This window comes from Leucoraja erinacea, chromosome 4 (genome assembly GCF_028641065.1).
Source record: "Leucoraja erinacea ecotype New England chromosome 4, Leri_hhj_1, whole genome shotgun sequence".
Classification (NCBI taxonomy): Eukaryota; Metazoa; Chordata; class Chondrichthyes; order Rajiformes; family Rajidae; genus Leucoraja; species Leucoraja erinaceus.
In genome coordinates, this window is record NC_073380.1 from 503,010 (window position 1) to 527,065 (window position 24,056).

At 41.1% G+C, this 24,056-nt stretch overlaps 1 protein-coding gene across 1 annotated transcript in view; it reads left to right on the forward strand.

The window, feature by feature from the left end:
- Window positions 1–24,056, forward strand: part of LOC129696081 (oxidation resistance protein 1-like) — a 147,361-nt gene that overhangs the window by 52,423 nt on the left and 70,882 nt on the right. Inside the window, exons 5-6 of the mRNA XM_055633489.1 lie at window positions 6,072–6,256; window positions 10,469–11,235. Coding sequence (XP_055489464.1) covers window positions 6,072–6,256; window positions 10,469–11,235 — 952 coding nt within the window. The remainder of the gene's footprint in view (window positions 1–6,071; window positions 6,257–10,468; window positions 11,236–24,056) is intronic.

Genomic DNA, 24,056 nt, shown 5'->3' on the forward strand with positions numbered 1-24,056 from the left:
TGACCCAATAGCAAGTGGTGTTGTAGATAGTGAGAAAGGCTGTAAAAGGTTAAAACAGGATATAGATCAGTTGGAAAAAATAATTGGCAGAGAATTGGCACATGGTGTTTAATCCTGATAAGTGCGAGGTGATGCATTTTGGGAGGTCAAATGTAACAGGGAAGTATATAGGACTCTTCTAAGCATTGATAATATACAGAGGGATTTTGAAAATTGAAAGGCACGAGTAAATGGGTGGTAAGGAAGGCATACAGCATACTTGCTCTCAACAGTCAGGGCATTGTGTACAAGAGTCAAAAAGTCATGTTGCAGCTGCATAAACTTTTGGCTAGGCCACATTTGGAGTATTGTGTGCAGTCATGGTTGCTGTAGCACAAGAAGGATGTGGATGCTTTGGAGAGGGTACAGAAGATGTTCACCAGGATGTTATCCAGATTAGAAAGTATTTGCTATCAGGAAAGCTTGGACAAACCTGAATTGTATTTCCTGGGGCTTCGGTAGATGAGGGGTGGCATGATAGAAGAGTATAAAGTTATGAAAATGGGTAGATAGTAAGATTACTTTTCCCAAGGAGTAAATGTCAAATTCTGGAGGGCACAAGTGTAAGGTATGAGGAGGAAAATTAAAACAATTTTGTCAACTATGTTTTTACATAGAGTGGTAAGTGCTGGAAGCATATATGATATCATTGTTTGAGAGACATTCAGAGAGATGCATGAACATGCAGTGAATTAGAGATAAAAGGATTAGTTTAGATCGGCATTATGTTCTCTCACTTTTCAGCCGTCTATTTCCAGTTTTGATATACTCCCTTCTAAATGTTCACTCAACTTCCCATTCCATTGTCAAACCAGTTTAAACAGTCCCCATGAGTACTTGCAATCTGACCCACGAGGATATTGGCCAAGAATTCTATCCCATACAAAACAATCTAAAATGATCTTTACTCAGATTTGCTCCAGTAATCTATTGATCGAGGAAATAGTCTGAATTGCTTTTTTTGAACTCCTACCAAACACCATATGTGAAGCCAAATGCAAATTGGAGGAACAGCATCTCATATTTTGCTTGGGAAGCTTACAGCCCTGTGGCATGAATATTGATTTCTCTAACATCATCACCTCTCTCCATCCCTCCCCCACCCAAGTCGCTCTAGCTTCAAAGTCATCTTGTTGAGTCTCATTGTCTGTAACACATTTTCACCTGCCCAAAGCTAACAACGGCTTGTTTCCTTTATCATCATTACTTTTTGCATATCTTTCATTCATTTATTCTATAACCCTCAATATCACCGACTGTATCTCTCGTTTCTCCTTCCCCTGATCTTCGGTCTGAAGAAGGGTACAGGATGCAACATCGGGAACACTGGATGCAATAGATGAAGTTAGAGGAGGTTCTCTCACATGGAAGGACAGCGGAGATCCCTGGATGGATCCGAGGGAAGAGGTATAGGGACAAGTGGTACATCTCCTGCAGGTGAAAGTACCCATGGAGGGGGTGTTTTGATTGGGAAGGGATGATTTAAGGAAGGATTTGCGGAGAGCGTGGTCTTTGCAGAAGGCGGAATGGGGTGGTAGGAGGAATATTACTTGGGAGAAAATGTGAGGCATCGACTTGGAACATAATGGAAAAGTAGAGTATTTTTTACAGCGAGTTAGTGGTGTTAAGATTCAAGAGGTCCTGGATGTGCTTGTGCACAAGTCACTGAAGATCAACATGTCAGTGCATCAAGCAATCAAGAGGGTTTGCTTGAAAAATAATGGTGTCTTCTTTCACTTGTATAGAGTCTCGGTGAGTCTGCACCTGGAATATAAAGTAGAATTTAATCTCCTTACCAACAAAAGTACATGCAATCCTTGGAGAGCTGTAGCGATGAATCACCTAATTAAATTTAGAAATAGAGGGTTTGTATTCTAATTATATTCTGCATGGTTTAGAAGAATTACATAACTTTTCATTGAAACTTAAATGCATTAAGAGCTTGACAGGCCTGATGCAGGGAGAATGTTTCCCCTGACTGAGGAGTCTGGAGCCAGCAGGTACAGTTTGGGAATAAGGGAAAGTATATTTAGAATTCAGATGAAGAAAAATATCTTCACCTGAATGGTGGTGAATCTTCCTGACTGGGCTGTCAAGGCTCATGCCCCTGTCCCACTTAGGAAACCTGAACGGAAACCTCTGGAGACTTTGCGCCCCACCCAAGGTTTCCGTGCGGTTCCCGGAGGTTGCAGGTGCTTGCCGGAGGTTGCAGGTAGTGGAAACAGGTAGGGAGACTGACAAAAACCTCCGGCAACCACACGGAAAACTTGGGTGGGGCACAAAGTCTCCAGAGGTTTCCGTTCAGGTTTCCTAAGTGGGACAGGGGCATTAGTCATTACTGTGGGGGGCAGCGGGGGTGTGTGGGGGGAGAGGGATTCCACTCAGTAGTGGACGTAGACGTGGACGTAGATTCATGATTGATGAAGGATTTAAGAGAGAGTTAGATAGAGCTCTAGGGGCTAGTGGAGTCAAGGGATATGGGGAGAAGGCAGGCACGAGTTACTGTTAGGGGACGATCAACCATGATCACAATGAATGGTGGTGCTGGCTCGAAGGGCCGAATGGCCTCCTACTGCACCTATTTTCTATGTTTCAGTAACCATCGGCCGCGGCACCACACAGCACCTCCCGACTCCTCACAGCGGCTTTCCCGACTCCACACAGCGACTTTCCCGACTCCACACAGCGACTTTCCCGACTCCAATCTTGCTGACTTAATCAGCACGGCTTGTTTACTCAGCCCCGCCTCCGGGCCTTTATTCTCCAGTGGGTGCCGGAAGGGGCGTTACCTTCATGGTTACTGACAGGCGAGAAGACCAATCTGCTGATCTCACGATTTTTTAAACCTTCATAACCTTTTCTAATATTTCATCTATCAGAACAAAACTTGGTGGCTTGGAGCAGAGGAGAACGGTGAGTAAGGTGGCAAAATAATCCTAGCGATATAGGGTAGCGTTTTTGCGCAAATTTAAATTCAACACAGTGGTCAAGATGAGAGTTTTAGTAATAGTATAGAAGATAGATGGTGATAGTGCTGAAAAATGATACCACAATAGATCAGAATAATCTTGATGTTTGCTATATGATACTCTAACACCTATTTCCCATATTATTGAGTTCTCCATTGAGAAGTGAATAAACCCTATGTTCTTATTGCTGATATCTTCAAACATATCTACATCTGGTCCTATTTTTGTTATGACATTTTCAGCTTGTGATATTGCAGGTAAGGCCAATGCTTATTGCCTATCCATAATTGCTGTTGAGAAGATGGTGGTGAGCCAGCTTCTTAAATTGTTTCAATTCTTCTGGTGAAGCTACTCCCATAAATCTGTTGAGGAAGGCGTTCTTGGACGTAGATTCATGATTGATGAAGGAACTGCAACATGTTTTCCTAATAGGAAGATATGTGATGTAGTTGGTATGTACGGGTTTTACTGGATCCGTGCATCTCCAGGCCTTGTTCCTCTCGGTCAAAAGTTTTAGAGATACTGTCAGAGCAACGGCAAGTAACTACTATGCATTTTGTAGATGATCCGTATTGCACACCATGTGCTTGTGGTGGAAAGAAGGTAGTTGATTTTGGTTCTTGAGCACAATTGGAACTGCACTCATCCAGGCTAGTAATGAGCGTTCCATCACCTCATGATTTGTGCCATGTAGGTTTTAGGGAATCAAGTAGCAAGTTCCTCACTGCTAAAATATCTCCCCTTGCAGCCACCGTTTTTTAGCAGATTGATCCTTAATGGATTTCAGATCATTTATCTGAAATGGTCAACATTTCAGATAAATATTGACCATGCATGATCAGGTACTGGCCAATATTAATACCATTCAAAGTCAAGGATAGCTGGTTAGACTTTTCTTGTTGGAGATTGTCATTGCCTGGCACTTTGGTGGCACAAATATTACATGCTTCTTAACAGCCAATGCATGAATATTGTCTTGGTCGTGCAGCATGCATATGTGGACTCTGCTTCATTGGCTCAGGAGACGCAAATAACTGCAGATGTTGGAATATTGTGTTGAATACAATATTGTGCTGGAATAACTCTGGATCAGGCAGTCGCCCTGGAGGACACAGATAGGACTCGGAACTGAAATAATCTATCCATGTGCTCCAGAAATGCTGCCTGACCCGCTGAGTTACCCCGGCACTTTATGTTCATTTGCTCAGGAGTTGTGAACGTAATTGAATAGACCAATCATGACTCAATATCCTGTCCTTTGAATTTATTATGGAAGGAAAGAAGGTCTTTGATGAAGCAGCTGGAGATGGTTAGGTTTAGGATACTGCCTTGAGAAATTCCTGCTGCAAAGTTGAGGGACATGGATAATTGACTTCCAGCAATCATAAGCATTGTTGTGCAGCAAACTGTATCACTGGGCTCTTTCAAATTGTCACACTTCCTGCCAAAATGCATTGCTTCAAAAAAATGCTTATCCACTGAACTCAAATTAACTTTCCGATTATATCAATAAACCTAGTGTATTTTTAGAATTAACCATTTTCTTATGGAATCTTCATCGTTATAACGTCATCATTTCTATTCATGGACCTTCAAATCAGTTTAAGAAAGGTAAGCACTTTAGGTTTCCTCTTGCCGTACTGCACAATTCCCCAATTAAGCAGTTTTAGGATGCTACCTGAAATGTTAATGTTAAGGGCCTGTCCCACTTACGTGTCCTTGGCATGCAAATTACGCGACCTTGTGGTCGCGTTGAGGCGCACGGGCATCGAATGGCCGCGCGGGGCCGGTCCCACTTAGAAGCGCGGAGGGGTATGTAGTTGTGCGCAACATCGCGCGGGGCTCCGAAATTTTTGTAGTGAACGAAATCTTCGCGAGCCCATGGCCTGTCGCGAAACTGACGGCCAAAGTGGGACAGGCTCAAGACCCTGGCGTGACGCAACGTCTCACCTACAACAGCAGCAGAAGCAGCCAAACGATCGCCGACTCGGCCTGGGGCTCACGGCCGTTGCGGTCCGGATCCGCCCCCACTCTACTCCCAGAGCGGGGCCAAGAAAATTGAAGATAGACACAAAATGCAGGAGTAACTCAGCGGGACCGGCAGCATCTCTGGAGAGAAGCAATGGGTGACGTTTCGGGTCAAGACCCTTCTTTTCAAACTGAAGAAGAGTCTCGATCCGAAACGTCACCCATTGCTTCTCTCCAGAGATGCTGCCGGTCCCGCTGAGTTACTCCAGCTTTGTGTCCATCTTCAAATGACGTCACATGCTCCAGCCGGCTGTGCGTACGCATCTAATCGCGCCCGACCTTTGCAGGACCGTCTCGGCTCAACGCGACCACGAGGTTGCATAATTTGCATGTCAAGAACACGTATGTGGGACAGGCCCTTAACTTCCACTTGTATGTTAATGTCTTACACTGAAATGTCATAGAAGTGTTGGAATGTCAGATAGTTGTTCTACATTCCACAAATAACTGGGGTGAATTTTGTTGGCTGGAGTCTGAATCACTGACTGCTGGCCATCAAAACTTCAGCAAGTCTCAACTTCCACGCGCACACTGTGGCGCTCAAGAGTCTACGAGCAACTGTGGGATAGGAGACAGCATTTATTTCAACATGAATTCAAGCCTGAGGGGTTGGAGGTGAAGGTTGATTGTTAAATTAATTAACTTCAATATTTTCTTTTTTTAACTTGTATTTTTAATAATTTGCTGTAATATGTTAATAATTTTGGGGATATATCTCAATGTCAGAGATCTGTTTTATTTTTTATGAAATATGTTTTGGTGCAAATCCTCTTGGGTGAGTCGAACCACAGATTCATTTTCCATCTGAACAGAAAAAAGTTATTGTACTTTCCAAAGAATGGCACTGGAAGACCAACCTTACATTATAAGCACACCTTACGGTATGGGGCTTGAGCTGTCAGTTGCTAACTAGACATGTGAGTGCTCGAAACTGAAGGGACTTGATGTTTCAGTGAGATGGATGAGGATAAATATCAGAAGATAATGCAAACCAGGTGATTTTAAACATGTGATTCCATGTCTTTCTCATTTCAGGGAGCAGTCACTGGTGTCCTCCTTGTGACTCCCAACAACATTATGTTCGATCCTCACAAGCATGATCCTTTAGTAAAAGAACTTGGCTGCGAGGAATATGGCATCATGTGTCCCATGGAGGAGATCCTTTCAGCCGCTATGTACAAGGACGTTTTGGATAGTAAAATCAAAGAATCTTTACCTCCGTAAGATCCAACATTTGGTATCTGTTAACAACTAGTTAATGCAGCATTTTGTAACATATTATTCACAGTGAAGGTGACTAATGAAAATCCGCAAATTATAGCCAAGAGCACTTCTCTATCAACAAAAAAAAAGTCGTTGTTTATTCAGACATTTATGACACAAATGCATTTCATTCTGTCTGTCACATCTTGTCCGATTGGTAAAGAGATATCCAGGCCAATTCCATTTCTAGACATCAAGTAATAACAAGGATATACAGATGCTGGTTTATACCAAAGATTAGGATCTTTGGTTTATACCAAGGATAGACACAAAATGCTGGAGTAACTCAGCGGGTCAGGCAGCATATTTGGAGAAAATGGATAGGAGACGTTTCGGGTCAGAACCATTCTTCAACAAGATCCTTTTATTCTGTTTGAAATAAAGAATTGATTGATCCTTCTACCACATCAAGTACTCATCAAATTATAATGTTTAAGTGTACTGCCAGTTTATCTCTTACTAATTTCTTAAAAAAATATCTCCTCCTAAAAAGTGAAGTAAGAGTTCCCAAACATTACCTCTAATAATTCTATATAATTATATTAAATCTTCTCGCTACCTTGTCTGTTCTTAAGAAACAATACTGGTCAGTCAGTCTTAAATACATTAATTAATTATCCATTCCATGTAAAAGTTCATAAATCTCTTCTAGTGATCTTGTGCTTTTCATGTAATGTGGTGGCCAGAACTGAAAACTGGTCTAAATGAGATGTGCATTGTGTTTTATACAGTTCTAAGATGTCCTTAGATGCCCAAAGTAACTGGTCTGACTTGTTAATCACAGTTATCTATTAAGAGGTTTGTCCTATGGGTAGGAAATCTTTAGATGATGTGGGCCAAACGCAGACAGGTGTGACTTGTGTAGTTGGGGCTTTTTAGTCCACATGGGCAAGTTGGGATGAAGGGACTGTTTCCATGCCGTATGACTCGATGACTCTTTGTGTCTATGGCATGTGTTCCAAATATCCTTCTGTTCATTTATGTTTTCTACCATTCATTATATTTTGCCTTGCATTTGCAGAGAGCAAACAAGATTTGACATCATAGATTTTTTGCTCTCTACCTGTAAATATTTTATTCACATCTTCTGCTCTTATTCAAATCTGCTTGTATATGTATTTACTTGTATATACCATGCAAAGCTTGAGATATAGCCCTGAGCTTAGTGAAGTGCCAATGTAATCAGCCTTCCAGTCACTATATCTATTATATATTCAATGCCATCTCTTGCTGGGTCATTTGTAGATCCAACGTGGTATATTCTATTAGACCCTGCGATTAGATCCTTGTCAAATGGCTTGCTAACTCCAATGTAGGCTACATCAAATGCCCCATTAATGACTCTCCATATGCCATACTCCTTAATATCCATTTACTGATGGTCCTTGATTTTCTTGAAAGTGGGATATAACTTTCGAGATTGATCCAAGACATCAGGCATTGGTTATAGTAGACATGTATTTTAAAGACTAGAAGACCTTTTACAGTGGAGTTTCACAGGGCGTGTTTTTAGTGTTCTCCTATGATTTAGACAAATACAAGAGTCAAGATAGTAAATGTTTTGTATCGTATTATATGGTCACTGGGAACAAAAATGGTAGGTCTGGAGAATTCATTCTGGAGAAGTATGATTTAATCTATTTGAGGACAAACAAGACAAGTAAATATACAATAAATGGCAGAAAATCAAGAGCAACCATTGAATTGAGGGACTTTCGATCACATTTCAGCCAGATCCAGCAGATTTCCTATCCTGCAAGAATCTGATAGATTTTTGCAGTCCAGTCACTTCTTGTTTACCATTACCAATGCTAGACTCGCACATTTTTTTTAAATGGCACAATAATAAAACTGTTTATTTAGATTTTAAAAATTTCAGTAGCTGAAGCTTGGCTTATTTTGGAAGCTTCATGTTCATTCAATGGTGTATTATTAAATGATATGTTTAATGTGACACTGCATTGATTATCAGTTATCAGTCAGACAATTTCTTCATCAGTTCTGGGACAATGGATGCTGCATGGGTAAATAAAGTAAAGGTAGGGGCTGTATTACACCTTTACAATGAGTAGTAATATACCCAGATACGGTAGATTCATCATAGTAATACAACACTAAAGATGGACACAAAATGTTGGAGTAATTCAGCAGGAGAGGCAGCATCTCTGGATAGAAGGAATGGGTGACGCTTCGGGTCAAGACCTTTCTTCAGACAACAAAACACTAATAATGTTTTAATGTTGAAGGAAGTGGCTGAAACAAATGAAATTACAGGCATTCTGATTTATTCCTCCTTTCATAGTTTGCCGTATTTAGATGTAACATTTCCAAGATTGCTCCTGTATATTCATTTTATTTTAAAATTTACTATTTAAATAACAAATTGTGAACTTACTGAAAATGCCTATAGCAAGCATTTTAATTCAATTTTCTTTAAATATGTTAATTATGTTAACTTTTGAATTGTAAAATGTCAAATAGTGCACCCTTACTATTTAAAAAAAAAACTTGCTATAATATTTGTTATAACATTACAGGAAATTAAATTGGATTCGTAAAACTTAAATCCCCTTGTTCTCCAATTTAGTTACTAGGAATGAAATGGTTTAAATAGCTTGTGTAATTGTAATATAAGGGAAAACATAAATATTAATACAAATAGAGCTTGTTCATTTTCTGTACGAAGGCCAAGCATTGGATCATAGGGAAATTGAACTGCTGGTTAAAATGGAAATCTTTCTCGACTTAAAATAAATGAACCAGAACATTTTTTTAATGGCTTTGGTATCAGGAGTAAAGAATGTTCAATTGTCATATGTACCGATAACAGAACAATGAAATTCTTACTTGCAGCAGCATAACAGGCCTGTAAACATAATGTTTAGAAGGGCGATAGGAACTAGTGGCAATCCAAAGGCCTGGACAACTTATCCAGAGACGCATCCAAATTACACCAGGGCAATTGTGGAATTTAAATTAATTTAATCAGATATATAGGGAATAAGAGGTTGGTATCAACAATGGTGATCATGAAGCTACGGACATGTTCGAAAAGCAAAAACTATTGATTTCATTTTGAGGCCATGTGTATAGTGCAGGTAGCTCCAAAGATCCACAACCCGCTTAAAGATATTCACTCTCATGTTTATTCTTTAAAAAGTGATAACGATCCTTATTTCCATATTTTACAAACTGTCACGATCTATCCTGTCACAACCTTCACATTCACTTCAGTTACCAAAAATATGGGTCATTTTTTTTAACCTTTTCATCTTTGCAACACATAAACAGGCCAATTGGCCCACCACCATGCCTGTCTATTAATTGCACTAGCATGCATTAATTTTATGTCACTCTCTACTCTTGCTACTCGAAGCTCAGGATGTCGGAAAATGAACCTGCAGATACCAAGGTCCATGCTGAGTAGTCTAGCATTTTCTCTATATATCTCAGAGTGTTGAAGTTCCTCATGTTATGCATCAACATTGTGCATTTGTGGCTGAACAAATTGCTGAGTTTTCGTTGATGCCCTTTGAGATATATAGATTGACAAGAGAAATTTACACGATTTAAAATGTTGTGTATAAGATGCTTTTTTTCTGAAATGTGAATGTAAGAGAAAGCTTTAATTTCTCATCTCTGTAAATATTCTATAATATTTTCAAGTTTCTACTGTAACATTTTAGATCTTTTTATTAGTTCCATTATTAATTTGGATACTGATATCCGGAATTGCTCCATGAATTCTACAAATGACCACCTCATTGAGATGACTTGGAACAACAATGTTGAGGTCATGTCAAACCAGGGATTGATCAATATTACTAGAGTTCTGAAAAAATATTTGAAATACCTTCCTCCTTAAGGTGAGGCACATTTTAGGTGGGAAATTGGCTGCTGTGCAGTTGTTGTTTTGGGCACACAGATAGTGTGCTCATTCTAAAATGTGAATGCAAATTAAAATTGGGAAGTTGTATTTCTATTTGAAATACCGTGGATGACCAGAATAGATTTCCATCTCATAAAGTTGGTTTGTATGGTTTTTTTGTACAAAATGTGAACCAGAAAATAAGCTAAAGATATTTTTGTTGGACTCAAATTTGGTAGTTCAGAGCTGAATAGTGTTAAGTACATAAATGTATAGTTGACTTTCTTTTTCTTTCCAATAGAGAACTTAAATATTCTGTGTCAATCAAAGATGTTCAACAGTTAAACCGAAGAACAAGGAGTAATACAGAAGAGGTTGACTCCAAATTACTAGATACAGGGAATGACAGCAACAGCACAGCTCCACGAAGCACAGAGGAATCCTTGTCTGAAGATGTATTCACTGAATCAGAACTGTCCCCTATTCGGGAGGAGCTGGTGTCTTCTGATGAGCCAAGGCAAAATAAATCATCAGGAGCTTCCTTGGAATCTGTGCAAACAATAACCCAGTCTGGTGTGGAAGGATGTTTCTTGCCTTCGTCTGTGGAAATATCAGAAGCTAATGAAAAAATATTGGCTCATACAGGTGACAAACCGGTTGAAATAAAGGGAAATGAAAATCAAACTGTTGAACAAACTCTAAATGACGAATGCGCTGAAGGTTTGGAGACACATCACAGTGAGGGTGAGCAGCCTTCCAATCATAGTCATAATGTGACCTGTGAGCACAAGGATTCTGATGCTGATGAGTTGAAAGCAGCAGGCAGTACAACTCAAACTGCACTTGCTGTGGATTCCTCAGAAGTGTGCGAGAAAGCGAGCAATGATGAAATGAGGAAATCAGGGGAGGAATGTGCTCGGGATTCTGAGACCGAGGTGGAGGAGCTCCGAAAACTGTGGAAGACCCATACTATGCAACAGACTAAAGAGCAGAGGGAAACAGTACAACAGGCTTCCAACAAAGAAGTCGAGCTGAAACCAGGGAAAATGACAGAAGGATCTTTCGAAGGTATAGTAACCAAATAAAATTACTATACACAAGTTGGCATTCTGAAGCAGATTGGGGTCGATTGATGTTGGAACTGGTGGTATGGTGTTGTAAAAACTGAAAAGATATCTGGTTACGGATATGATACTAAATGAGAGCTAATTGGGTTAAAGGTAACGTGGGGATGTAGAGAAATAATTCCAAAACACAAGTTTAGTTTATTAATGTCATGTATACCAAGGTACAGTGAAAAGCTATTGTAGCATCCTATCCAGTCGCAGAAAAGACCATATGATAACAATCAAGCTGTCCACAGTGTACAGGAATAGGAAAAAGGGTGCAAATTAAAGTCCGATGGAAAATGGTTCAAAGGTCTCAAATGAAGTAGATGGGAGGTCGGGACCACACTCTAGCTGGTGAGAGGGCAGTTCAGTTGAATGATAACAGCTGGGAAGAAACTGCCCCTGAATCTGGAGGTGTGTGTTCTCAAACTTCTGCACATCTTGCCTGATGGGAGAGGGGAGATGAGGGAGTGAGTGACTGTGGTGAGACTGGTCATTGATTATGCTGGTGGCCTTGCCGAGGCAGCATGAAGTGTAGGAGGAGACATTGGAAGGGTGGATGGTTTGCGTGATAATCTGGACTACATCCACAAATGGTTGTTGTCAGGTTGGGTGCAGCAGACATTTGTACTTTGCTACATGGATTCACAATTCATATTAATGATTTTAGATGTAACATGCCCAAGTTTGCTGATGATGCAAAGCAGCGTCGTAAAGTGAGCTGTGAAGAGAACACAAAGGTTTAGAACTTGAGCATGTGTTGAGGATGTTGACCTGGAAGCAGATGCTGATATTAGTTCACCTAGCTTGTCAATGAATTTGAAAGAATTGGTGATAACCACTTTGCTGCTTTGAAATGTTCTCTGTATGTTATCTGTGTCTCTGAGGCATACAGGAGGGCAGGGATATCTGCAGCTCAGTAGACTTGATTCTGGGTGGTACTGTGTTTGATGTTTTAGTTTTTGAGTACGGTTTTCTGCCGCCAGCTGAAGGCTTGGCCAAGACATTCGATGTAGTGGTAAATTTTGATCTCAGTGTCTACCCTCAGAGAGATGGTCCCAGACATATTGGAAGTGACCCATTTTGACATAGTTCTTATTCATTCAATTAAGATTGTTAAGGGCTTGGACACGCTAGAGGCAGGAAACATGTTCCCGATGTTGGGGGAGTCCAGAAACAGTGGCCACGGTTTAAGCCATTTAAAACGGAGACGAGGAAACAATTTTTCTCACAGAGAGTGGTGAGTCTGTGGAATTCTCTGCCTCAGAGGGCGGTGGAGGCAGGTTCTCTGGATGCTTTCAAGAGAGAGCTAGATAGGGCTCTTAAAAATAGATATGTGGATGTGGGGAGAAGGCAGGAACGCGGTACTGATTGGGGATGATCAGCCATGATCACATTGAATGGCGGTGCTGGCTCGAAGGGCCAAATGGCCTACTCCTGCACCCATTGTCTATTTGATATTTTACAAGGCTCATATTTTACAATCTTCTCCCTAATCTACCTCATTTAAGGGATCATATACTGAGGGGTCGGAGCGCATTTTCTGGAGTTTTACATATTGAAGTTCATACTCATTGTGTCTCAAGGGTGGGTAGACTTAGATCTCAAGTGAACTGTTCAATTAATGAAGAAAATAACCTGCCTGGAAATTGGTCCGCTGTGTAATAGGAGCAGTAATGGAATTACTGTGCTGCTTTGGTAGTGTTATTGGTTTATCATTGTCACCAAGATACTGCGGGAAGCTTAGTTGGTGTGCTATCCAGTGCATGAGGATTCTGTTTGTATATGATGATATTGTAGAGGCACCAAAAGTGGTGAACAAATGGATTACTTTATTCAGGCATAAAAGGTTTGTTATACATACACGTTGGTCCTCTAACATAAAGTTGTTGTTGGTGTTGCGAGGCTGTTGCCTTCGTGGGCTTGAGCTGAGGTGGAAGGACACTCAGCCCTGGAGAGAAGAGAGCTGGTCAGCTCGAAGTAAGAGAGAGAGAGACTTGTTCTGGGGTTTGTTATATATACCAGGACACACCCCTATACCCCGTGACAACTCCTCCCTGCCATTGCCCAGTCATGTGACCCTACCACCGACTGCTGAGGGTTCGTGTAGCTAGTGGCCCAACCACCGGGTGCCGCCACAATATGATAATATATGATTAGGTGTGGTCTCATCTAAGCTTGGCCATGCTAGTCATGGCTATCCGATACTATGGTTGAAGTAGGAAGTCCCAGGCCCGACCCAAAGCATCGCATATCCATGTTGTCCAGAGATGCTGCCTGACCTCCAGAGTTACTCCAGCAATTTCATGGTTTTTGCATTATGATTCAATTTTCTTGCTGCCAGCCCTTGCAAACATTGATTTTTGAACCATTGGGATCGCTTCTGGGGCATAATAGATGAGTTCAACTCTCCCAATATAGATTGGGACTGAAAGTGTCAAGGGCGAAGACAGAGTAACAGACAAAGGGTCTCAACCCACAACGTCACCCATTCCTTCTCTCCAGAGATCCTGCCTGTCCCGCTGAATTACTCTGGCATTTTGAATTTTTATTGTACTTCTGTTAATTAATAACTTTTTGTCAAAACATCCAAGTATCAAGAGGACAATGGTGGCTGCCAGTACAGTAGTAAATGTTCAATGTTTTGAGACTAATACTTTGTACAGGGTTGATCATTGTTGTAAATGCAAGTCCTTAAAATCTGTTTCGTGAAAATGTAAACATTTATATGGCCTCAGTCAGAATTCATCAACACACAGCTGCTAGGGCACTTTTCCATTATCTTCATGCAGATCAGCTGTAAAACAGTTGCAGCTGACAATGGAGTTGGCTTGTAACCAACCTGTGCTCCAAGAAGCAGTGGCACTCTCTTGCACTTTCCCTTGCCAAATGGACTTCCAATTGATTTTGCAAGAACAGATAGTTAAAAGCTTTTGATAGGTGATGACATGCACATTGGTGGAATTGTTGACAGTGTGGAAGAAAGTTTTAGGCTTTCAGAATGATAACAATGTTGTTCGGTACGGCACGGACTTGTAGGGCCGATATGGCCTGTTTCCGTGCTGTAATTGTTATATGGTTATATGGTTATAATGTGTTAGTAAAATGGACTGAGAAATGGCAGATGGAGTTTGGCACGACAAATCAAAATAGGACGTACATGGTAAATGGTAGGGAATTGAAGAATGCAGGTGAACAGAGGGATCTGGGAATAACTGTGCACAGTTCCCTGAAAGTGGAATCTCATGTAGATAGGGTGGTAAAGAAAGCTTTTGGTGTGCTGGCCTTTATAAATCTGAGCATTGAGTATAGAAGTTGGGATGTAATGTTAAAATTGTACAAGGCATTGGTGAGGCCAATTTTGGAGTATGGTGTACAATTTTGGTTGCCTAATTATAGGAAGGATGTCAACAAAATAGAGAGAGTACAGAGGAGATTTACTAGAATATTGCCTGGGTTTCAGCAACTAAGTTACAGAGAAAGGTTGAACAAGTTAGGGCTTTATTCTTTGGAGCGCAGAAGGTTAAGGGGGGACTTGATAGAGGTCTTTAAAATGATGAGAGGGATAGACAGAGTTGACGTGGATAAGCTTTTCCCCACTGAGAGTAGAGAAGATTCAAACATGGGGACATGACTTGAGAATTAAGGGACAGAAGTTTAGGGGTAACATGAGGGGGAACTTCTTTACTCAGAGAGTGGTGGCTGTGTGGAATGAGCTTCCAGTGAAGGTGGTGGAGGCAGGTTCGTTTTTATCATTTAAAAATAAATTGGATAGTTATATGGACGGGAAAGGTATGGAGGGTTATGGTCTGAACGCAGGTGTATGGGACTAGGGGAGAATACGTGTTCGGCACGGACTAGAAGGGTCGAGATGGCCTGTTTCCGTGCTGTAATTGTTATATGGTTATATAGTTATAATCCAGACCAATGTCAGGAGTTTAGTTTATTGTCATGTGAAGTACAGTGAAAAGCTTTTTGTTGCGTGTATAAAGTTCAGTAAAGTCCAATTTAAGATAGTCTGAGGGTATTCAATGAGGTAGATGGTCTGCTCTCCAGTTGGTGATGGGATGGTTCAGCTTGAAAAAAACTGTCTCTGAATCTGGAGGTGTGCGTTGTCACACTTCTGTACATCCTGCCTGATGGAAGAGGGAGTTTCCGGGGTGAGACTCATCCTTGATTATGCTGGTGCCTTGCCAATGCAACATGAAGTGTAGATGGAGTCAATGGAAGGGAGGTCGGTTTGTGTGATGGTCTGGGCTGCGTCCACAATTTCTTGTGGTCTTGGATGGAGTTGTTCATAAACAGTGCTGTGTTGCATCCTGATAAGACGCTGAAGCATTTTAGGACTACTGATAAGGTTAGGATATTCACCATGAATGATACAGCCCTAACAAGCATTGGAGAACAAAGGAACCTTGCTAGATACAAGTCTATAGATCTTGAAGGTGGTAGCACAGGTAGATAACAGGACTAAGATGACATGCAAGATATTAGCTTTGAATACATGAGCAAGGAGGCTATGCTCAAGAATTAGACAAAGTGCAGACCGGTTGGGTCTGCTCCCCAACGCAATATTCCACCACTTTCTCCCTCCTCTTCCCCCCCCCCATCTCCTTTCCCCCCAGATGGTGGCGGTTTTTACCAGGTAAGAACGTACGTGTTGCGTGTGTGGTACTGCAGAAAGATTAAACGACTTTGTGCGTCATGCCCTTTGACCTTATGACCTTCCGTGCAAGCCCCTATTTAAATGCAGCCCTCCTCCTGACGTCCCGTGAAGCTGGTACCTGCCCACCCCCCCACCCCCCCGTTGCGGGGCATTGTGATGTTACTTTGGAAGCAGGTTGAAAGATTTTCAGCTTGGTTTCGGGTATTTTTAAAACGCTGTAATGTGAAATATAGCATTAATGTGAAGTGAAGCAGTTTATTTTGTCGACGGGATTAATGTGATTAATAATGTGTGAAAGTTTCTGCGCTAGCGACAAAGGTAGAAAGACAGAAGACACACACACACGTATACATACATCCAAGATGCGACTTCTTTCTTTTCTTTTAAAATCTTATTAGCTTTTTTTTTCAAAAACGAGAACAAAACAACAAAAAAAAGAATAATGATAAACATAACAATGATATTGATACATAGGGAGCAGGATTACATTAATAACAGGTATAACCTAAATATGAGTCCAGTGTCAAAATACACATTGAATATAGACCTCCCGGTCTCTATGTAAATATAGTTAAATGTTTAAAAGAAAACTTATATATAAAAAAAACAAAAAGATGAAAAGAAAAGAATTTCTACAATTTAAGTCCCTGTTTATCGTCAAGTCCGTTCCACCGTATAAAGATAAAATAATTTTTATAACGGTTGGAGAGGGGACAATTTATGTTGTGTGAAAATGTTGAAAAAAAATCTTTCCCAAGTCATATCAAATTTAACCAAGGGTTCAACAATGTCACCTGATTTTTTCTGAAATTAAACATGATATCGTTTCAGAGTACCAATGGAGTGTGGTCGGAGGGTTAGAGTCTTTCCATTTAAATAAAACAGATTTCTGGCAATGAATGTGGTAAAAGCAATCAGCCGATGGGTGGAACGGGACAAATGAATAGAATCTAACTGGTAGCCCAAAAATTACAGTAATCGGATGAGGTTTTAAAGTGTGTTTTGAATGTTTCTTTGTGTGTCTTGTGTGGGGGGGTGAGGGGGAAACCGTTTCGGTCGCCTCCTCCACGGAGAGGCAACTTTTTCCAGGTCGCCTCCCCCGTGGCCTAACATCGAGGATTGGGCGTCCTTTCCCGGAGACATGCCCGGGGCTTTAGTGGCGGGCGCAACGCGGACTCTCGGCGTGGAGCGGGCGAGCCCTCGCTGGGGGTCGCCGGCGGGGAGCGTTCCGTTCGCTGGCCTGAAGTCGCGGTCTGCAGAGCTCCAGCTGGCGCGACTTCCGCAGCCTGGGATCCCTCGTTGGGGACCCGGGAGAAGAAGAAGCCACTACTGCCGGCCTGCGGCCTACTTCTACCGCGGGCCCGGCGTGGACTTACCATCACCTCTGGAGGGGAGCTTCGACCGCCAGCCCTGCGGTCTGCGGTGTTTCTGGCTGAGGCGTGACGGGGACTTTAAATCTTCGACTGCCGCCCTGCGACCCACACCAACTTAAATGGAGGAGGACTGACCAAATTTTGTGCCTTCTACCATAGTGATGAATGCTGTGGTGGATGTTTGTGTTAAATTTTTTGTGTGATTTGGGTGTTCTTTATCATTGTACCGCTGCTGGCAAATTCATTTCACTTGCACTTTATGTGCAATGTGACGAATAAAACCGTATTGTATTGTATTGTAGGTTGTAAATCAATATCTAAAACTACAGAAATAGTATCAAAGATTTCTTTCCAATATTTTTCCAAAAGTGGCAGGACAGTGAAGCCACTTCAGAGTTACATCTGTGACAGGTAGGATTTATATGACCACAAAAACGAACTAACTTATCTTTTGACATATGAACTCTGTGAACCACCTTGAATTGTATCAAAGCGTGTCTTGCACACATTGAGGAAGTATTAACTAATTGAAGAATCCTCTCCCATTTCTCTATAGATAGAGAAATTTGGAGTTCTCTTTCCCAGTCATTCTTAATTTTATAAAAAAATATATCTATTTGTAATTTCAAAATCAACTCATAAATAGTCGTTATTAAGCCTTTCTGATATAGGGTTCAAATATTTAAAAAATTCCAAGATTTCGGTTTGATGTGGTAACGGAAAAAAGGGTAGAGTAGCCTTCAAAAAATGTCTAAATTTGTAAATATCTAAAAAAGTGTGAGTTAGGTAAATTATATTTATTGCAGTTGTTCAAAAGACATAAAACAACCATTCAAAAGCATCACGAAAAGCTACTAATCCCTTCCTCTTCCCTAACAGAAAGGCTGGAAGAGAAAATTAGATATGATTGAACTCGATAAGATAAAATCATTCAATCCAAAAAACCTCCGAAATTGAAACCATATTCGGAATGTATGTCTTATTATTGGATTAGTCGTGTATTTATTCAATCTCGTAATTGTAAAAGGTAACGAGGCCCCTCGAATAGAAGCCAATGATAGCCCTTGCATAGAATCGCGTTCAAGATTTGCAGATGACACAAAGCTGGGTGGCAGTGTGAACTGTGAGGAGGATGCTATGAGAATGCAGGGTGACTTGGACAGGTTGGGGGAGTGGGCAGATGCATGGCAGATGAAGTTTAATGTGGATAAATGTGAGGTTATCCACTTTGGTAGCAAAAACAGGAAGGCAGATTACTATCTAAATGGCGTCAAGTTGGGAAAAGGGGAAGTTCAACGGGATCTGGAGGTCCTTGTACATCAGTCTATGAAAGTAAGCATGCAGGTACAGCAGGCAGTGAAGAAAGCGAATGGCATGTTGGCCTTTATAACAAGAGGAATCGAATATAGGAGCAAAGATATGCAGTTGTACAGCGCCCTAGTGAGACCACACCTGGAGTATTGTGTGCAGTTTTGGTCCCCTAATTTGAGGAAGGACATTCTTGCTATTGAGGGAGTGCAGCATAGGTTTACAAGGTTAATTCCCGGGATGGCGGGACTGTCATATGCTGAGGGAATGGAGCAACTGCGCTTGTACACTCTGGAGTTTAGAAGGATGAGAGGATATCTCATTGAAACATATAAGATTGTTAAGGGCTTGGACACGCTAGAGGCAGAAAACATGTTCCCGATGTTGGGGGAGTCCAGAACCAGGGGCCACAGTTTACGAATAACCATATAACCATATAATAATTACAGCACGGAAACAGGCCATCTCGGCCCTACAAGTCCGTGCCAAACAACTTTTTTTCCCTTAGTCCCACCTGCCTGCACTCATACATAACCCTCCATTCTCTTCTCATCCATATGCCTATCTAATTTATTATTAATAAGGAGTAAGCCATTTAGAACGGAGACGAGGAAACACTTTTTCTCACAGAGAGTGGTCAGTCTGTGGAATGCTCTGCCTCAGAGTGCGGTGAAGGCAGGTTCTATGGATGCTTTCAAGAGAGAGCTAGATAGGGCTCTTAAAAATAGCGGAGTCAGGGGATATGGGGAGAAGGCAGGAACGGGGTACTGATTGGGGATGATCAGCCATAATCACATTGAATGGCGGTGCTGGCTCGAATGGCCAAATGGCCTACTCCTGCACCTATTGTCTATTGTCTAAGATTTATCCATTCTGGGCATTGGGTATCTTCTAAATCTTTTGTCCAAAACGTTAAATAACGAACATTAACTGCCCAATAGTAGAATCTAAGGTTCGGCCAAACCACCGTCTTTTTTTGATTTCTGTAAGTATTTTTTACTTATTCTGGAATTTTTATTCTGCCATATATATGAAGAAATTTTGGAGTCAATAATATCAAAGAAAGATTTAGCAATAAAAATTGGTATCGTCTGAAATAAATACAATGTAATATCAGAGTTATATCTGTTTTCGCTAGGTCGAGCAAACATTGTTTACTTATTTGGGAGCATTGATGAAATCAGCATATTATTTGAATTTTGTTTGCATGCTTTTGAGTCCATTAAATTGACACAGATGCAAATGCAAAATTGCAATGGCAAGATAGGATGCACATCATGTTTACATGTTGTTACATCCACTTTGTGCACAATGGTAGCCAGTGCAGATCTGTCTAATTGACTGAATAAGTGGTTCCCATTGTGGTGAGTTACCTATATTATAACAGCTACTTGGAAATAAATGTCCTGATATATCTAATTGTGGTTATTTGACTGCTGAAATTACAACCACAACAACATCAATTCAGGCAGATGTTTCAAAAGATCTTCAATAAGTACAACTGATTTAAAATCATACCTGACTCTTGATAGATCCAACTTATTGTTGTTAAGCAATGCTCCATGTTTGTTGTGAGGTGGCCAGAACCACAGGTGCAATGGATGGACGCTGATGTGGTTTTATTTTCAGTATGAGGAGCCTTCATGGGGCATAATATTAAAATGCAGATTAAAACATCTGCATTGATTCTATTTATTTTGGAGCTTTCTTTTCATTAAGTCATAGAAATTGTGTTTCTGTGAGCAGAAGCTACATATATCTTTGCACATCGTTCCTGGACAATTGTCTGCAGACAAGATTATATCTTTCAGTAGCTGCACAGATAGCCCACTGAAATTGAAAGCAACAATTGCTATGCTATTACTGTTCAAAGATTAAAAATAACACTGCAGATGCTGAAAATCTGAAATAAAAATTAAATGCTGGAAACGCTCAGCAGGTCAGGCAGCAAATGTGAATGAGAACAGCTCACGTTTATTTTGGTATTCTCCTTTCTATTTGTCAATTATAAATAAAGCACGAACGATGGGGACTGCAGAGAGTGGTGAACATTACCTGGTACATCACAGGTACTGATATCTCCACCATTGATAGAACCTACAGAAAGCATTGCCTCAAAGGTGGTTAATATCATGAAAGACCCGCACCACCTTGGCCAGGCTCTCATCTTGCTGGTAGCATCATGAAGATATAGGAACCTTAGAACCGTGATCTCCAGGTTCAAGGACAGCCCTTTCCTGTCAACTATCAGGCTCTTGAACCAAACTGATTAACCCCTTAACCACAACTCTCTCAGCAAAGATCTATTACAGACTTTGCGTTGGTTGCATCATGTATTTCTATTTGCACTATTATAATCCGATTACCTAGTATTATTGAAAGTTTAATTTAATATTGTTTATTGTATTTTTATTTGTTGTGTTAATGAGGGTGTAAAACTTCAGCATGCAAGAATGTAATGTTTCCTTTCTTGGTGCACATGACAATCACCCTTGACTCGACAAAGTTATTGACTTAAAATATTAACTCTTTCTCTCTCGATATTTCCTACATTTTCTGTTTTATTTCACAAGTTTTCTGTTTTTATATCAGAGTTTCTATCAGTCTGGTACCATTGTTACTTCTTTAATTAGTTGTGGATTGATTCCCTTTCCCTGAAAATATTCCTCACTTGATGTATCTTTGTTGAGATTTATAAAATACTTAAAACGTGTGACATGGCTTTTTTTTTTAAATCATTTTAGCCACCACATCTATGTAATTGCTTAAAATAAAGATTCAGATTCAGATTCAATTTTAGTTGTCATTGTCAGTGTACAGTACAGAGACAACGAAATGCATTGTTATTTGTAAAATACCATAAAGATTGTGACCCTATTTTAAGACCGCTCTCAGTCGTATCCAGGTCCCTCTTCCCCAAACGATCCTTTACCCAGTGATCATTAATTAATCCTGGACAAATCTAAATGAACCTGCACCTGGTCAGGTGCACAAAATATTATTCTAGAAAACTGTCCTGAATATCATGAACTCCTCCTCCTGTATTGCTATTGTAATGCGATGTTCCCAAGCTATGGGAACATTAAAGTAGCCAACAATTTTGCCTGATGGTTGCAGGGAGGAAGCTGTTCCTGAACCTGAACCTTTACCGTTTTCAGACTCCTATACCTTCCTCCCGATGATGGGAGTGAAATGAGAATGTGGCCAGGGTGGTATGGGTCTATGATGACGCCAGTTGCCTTTCAGAGGCAGTGACTCCTGTAGATTCCTTTGATGGTGGGGAGGTCAGTACCGTGATGGACAAGGCTGTGTTCACTATTTTTTTGCAACCTTCTTCGTTCCCGGGCGTTCAACTTGCTGAACCAGGCCATGATGCAATCAGATTGTGGTCAGTTGATAAGGAAGTCAAGGATCCAGTTGCAAATGGATGCTAAAAGACCCATTTCCGTGAGCTAGGCAACTGCTTTGGAGGGGATGATGGTGTTGAAAGCTGTAGCCTATGTACAACAGCCTGACATATGTGTTTTTATTGTCCAAGTGGTTCAGTGCAGAATGGAGAGCTAGTGAGTTTGCATCCTCTGTTGTGGCAGTAAACAAATTGTAGTGGATCCAGGTTCTTGTTGAAGTAGGAGTTAATATGCGCCATACCAAACCTCTCAAAGCACGTCATCACTACAGACGTTAGTGCCACCGCTCACTCATGCATGCCGCCTTACTCTTGGGCACCTGTATTATTGTTGCCCTTTCAAAGCAGGTGGGAACCTCAGACCTCAGCAATGAGAGATTAAACTGGCCACTAAAGCTCCAGCCAGATGGCCTGCACTGGTTTTAAGAACATGACCAGGTATGCCGTCAGGTCCAGATGTTTTCCGATGGTTCACCCTCCAGAAGGATCTTCTAATCTTGATCTCCATGACTGATTGTAATACCATCAGGGGGCTATGGGGGCCCGGAAAGGCATAGCAATATATATCAATATTCTCCCCATCAAAGTGTGCGTAGAATGCATTGAACTCGTTTTGGAATGATGCTTTGCTGTTGCTTGAGCTACTTCCTGCTTTCGCATTATAGGAAGTGATAGCGGCAAGCCCTGCCACAGTTACCGAATGTCCACCTCATTCCTCCAACTTAGAGCAAAAATTATTTTTTGCTTTTTTTATGGCCTTATCAAGGTTCTACTTGGACATTGTATGAACCTGCATCACCGGACCTGAATGCCAGAGATCTGGTTCACAGAAGATTACGGACCACCAGGTTCATCCAAGGCTTTGCTTTTGGAGATCACTCGGATGGTTTTCAAGGGAACACACTCTTCCACACATTTCCTTATTAAGTCAGTAACAACTGTGACATATTGATTCGGGTCCATCGCTGAGTCCTTGAACATTGCCCAGTCTACCAACTGCATATTGTTATAATCTGAAATGCACTACCTAAAGATGTAGTGGAGGTAGTTTCCACAGTGGCCTCCAGGAGAGAATTGGCTCTGTATATGTTCAAGAAGGAACTGCAGATGCTGGAAGATCGAAGGTACACAAAAAAGCTGGAGAAACTCAGCGGGTTCAGCAGCATCTATGGAGCGAAGGAAATAGGCAACGTTTCGGCCCGAAACGTTGCCTATTTCCTTCGCTCCATAGATGCTGCTGCACCTGCTGAGTTTCTCCAGCTTTTTTGTGTACCTTGGCTCTGTATATGGCTAGGTGAAAAATTGCAAGGAGAAGGAGCTAGGAGTTGGAATTGATTAACTGATCTGTAAAGAGATGGAGGAACATTGTGGGCCAAATAGAAGCTTCATGTGCCTGAACAATTCCATAACAAGAGATGTGACTGAACTAAATCAAACTGTCCTGCTAATTCCCCGCTTCCCTTATGCATCAATATGCAGGCTCTTCTGCCAATTAAGCTACAACAATTCTCAGTGAACTCAGCTGACTCCCACAATTTTCAACTATAAGAAGGGTCTCAATGCAAAACGTCACCCATTCCTTCTCTCCAGAGATGCTGCTAGTCCTGCTGAGTTACTCCAGCATGTCTACTATAATACATCATCTGTTTTGCCTTCCCAATCAAATTATCCCACATTGCAGTAGTTCAGATGTCTATTTTACTTTATATCCTGTTTGGTTTTAATCAATTAGGCTATCTATTGATAAGGTGCCACATAGGAGATTAGTGGGCAAAATTAGGGCACATGGTATTGGGGGTAGGTAGAGTGCTGATATGGATAGAAAATTGGTTGGCAGACAGGAAACAAAGAGTAGGGATTAACATGTCCCTTTCAAAATGGCAGGCAGTGACTAATGGGGTACCGCAAGGCTCGGTGCTGGGAACGCAGCTATTTACAATATTCATCAATGATTTAGATGAAGGGATTTAAAGTACCATTAGCAAAGTTGCAAATGACACAAAGCTGGGTGGCAGTGTGAACTGTGA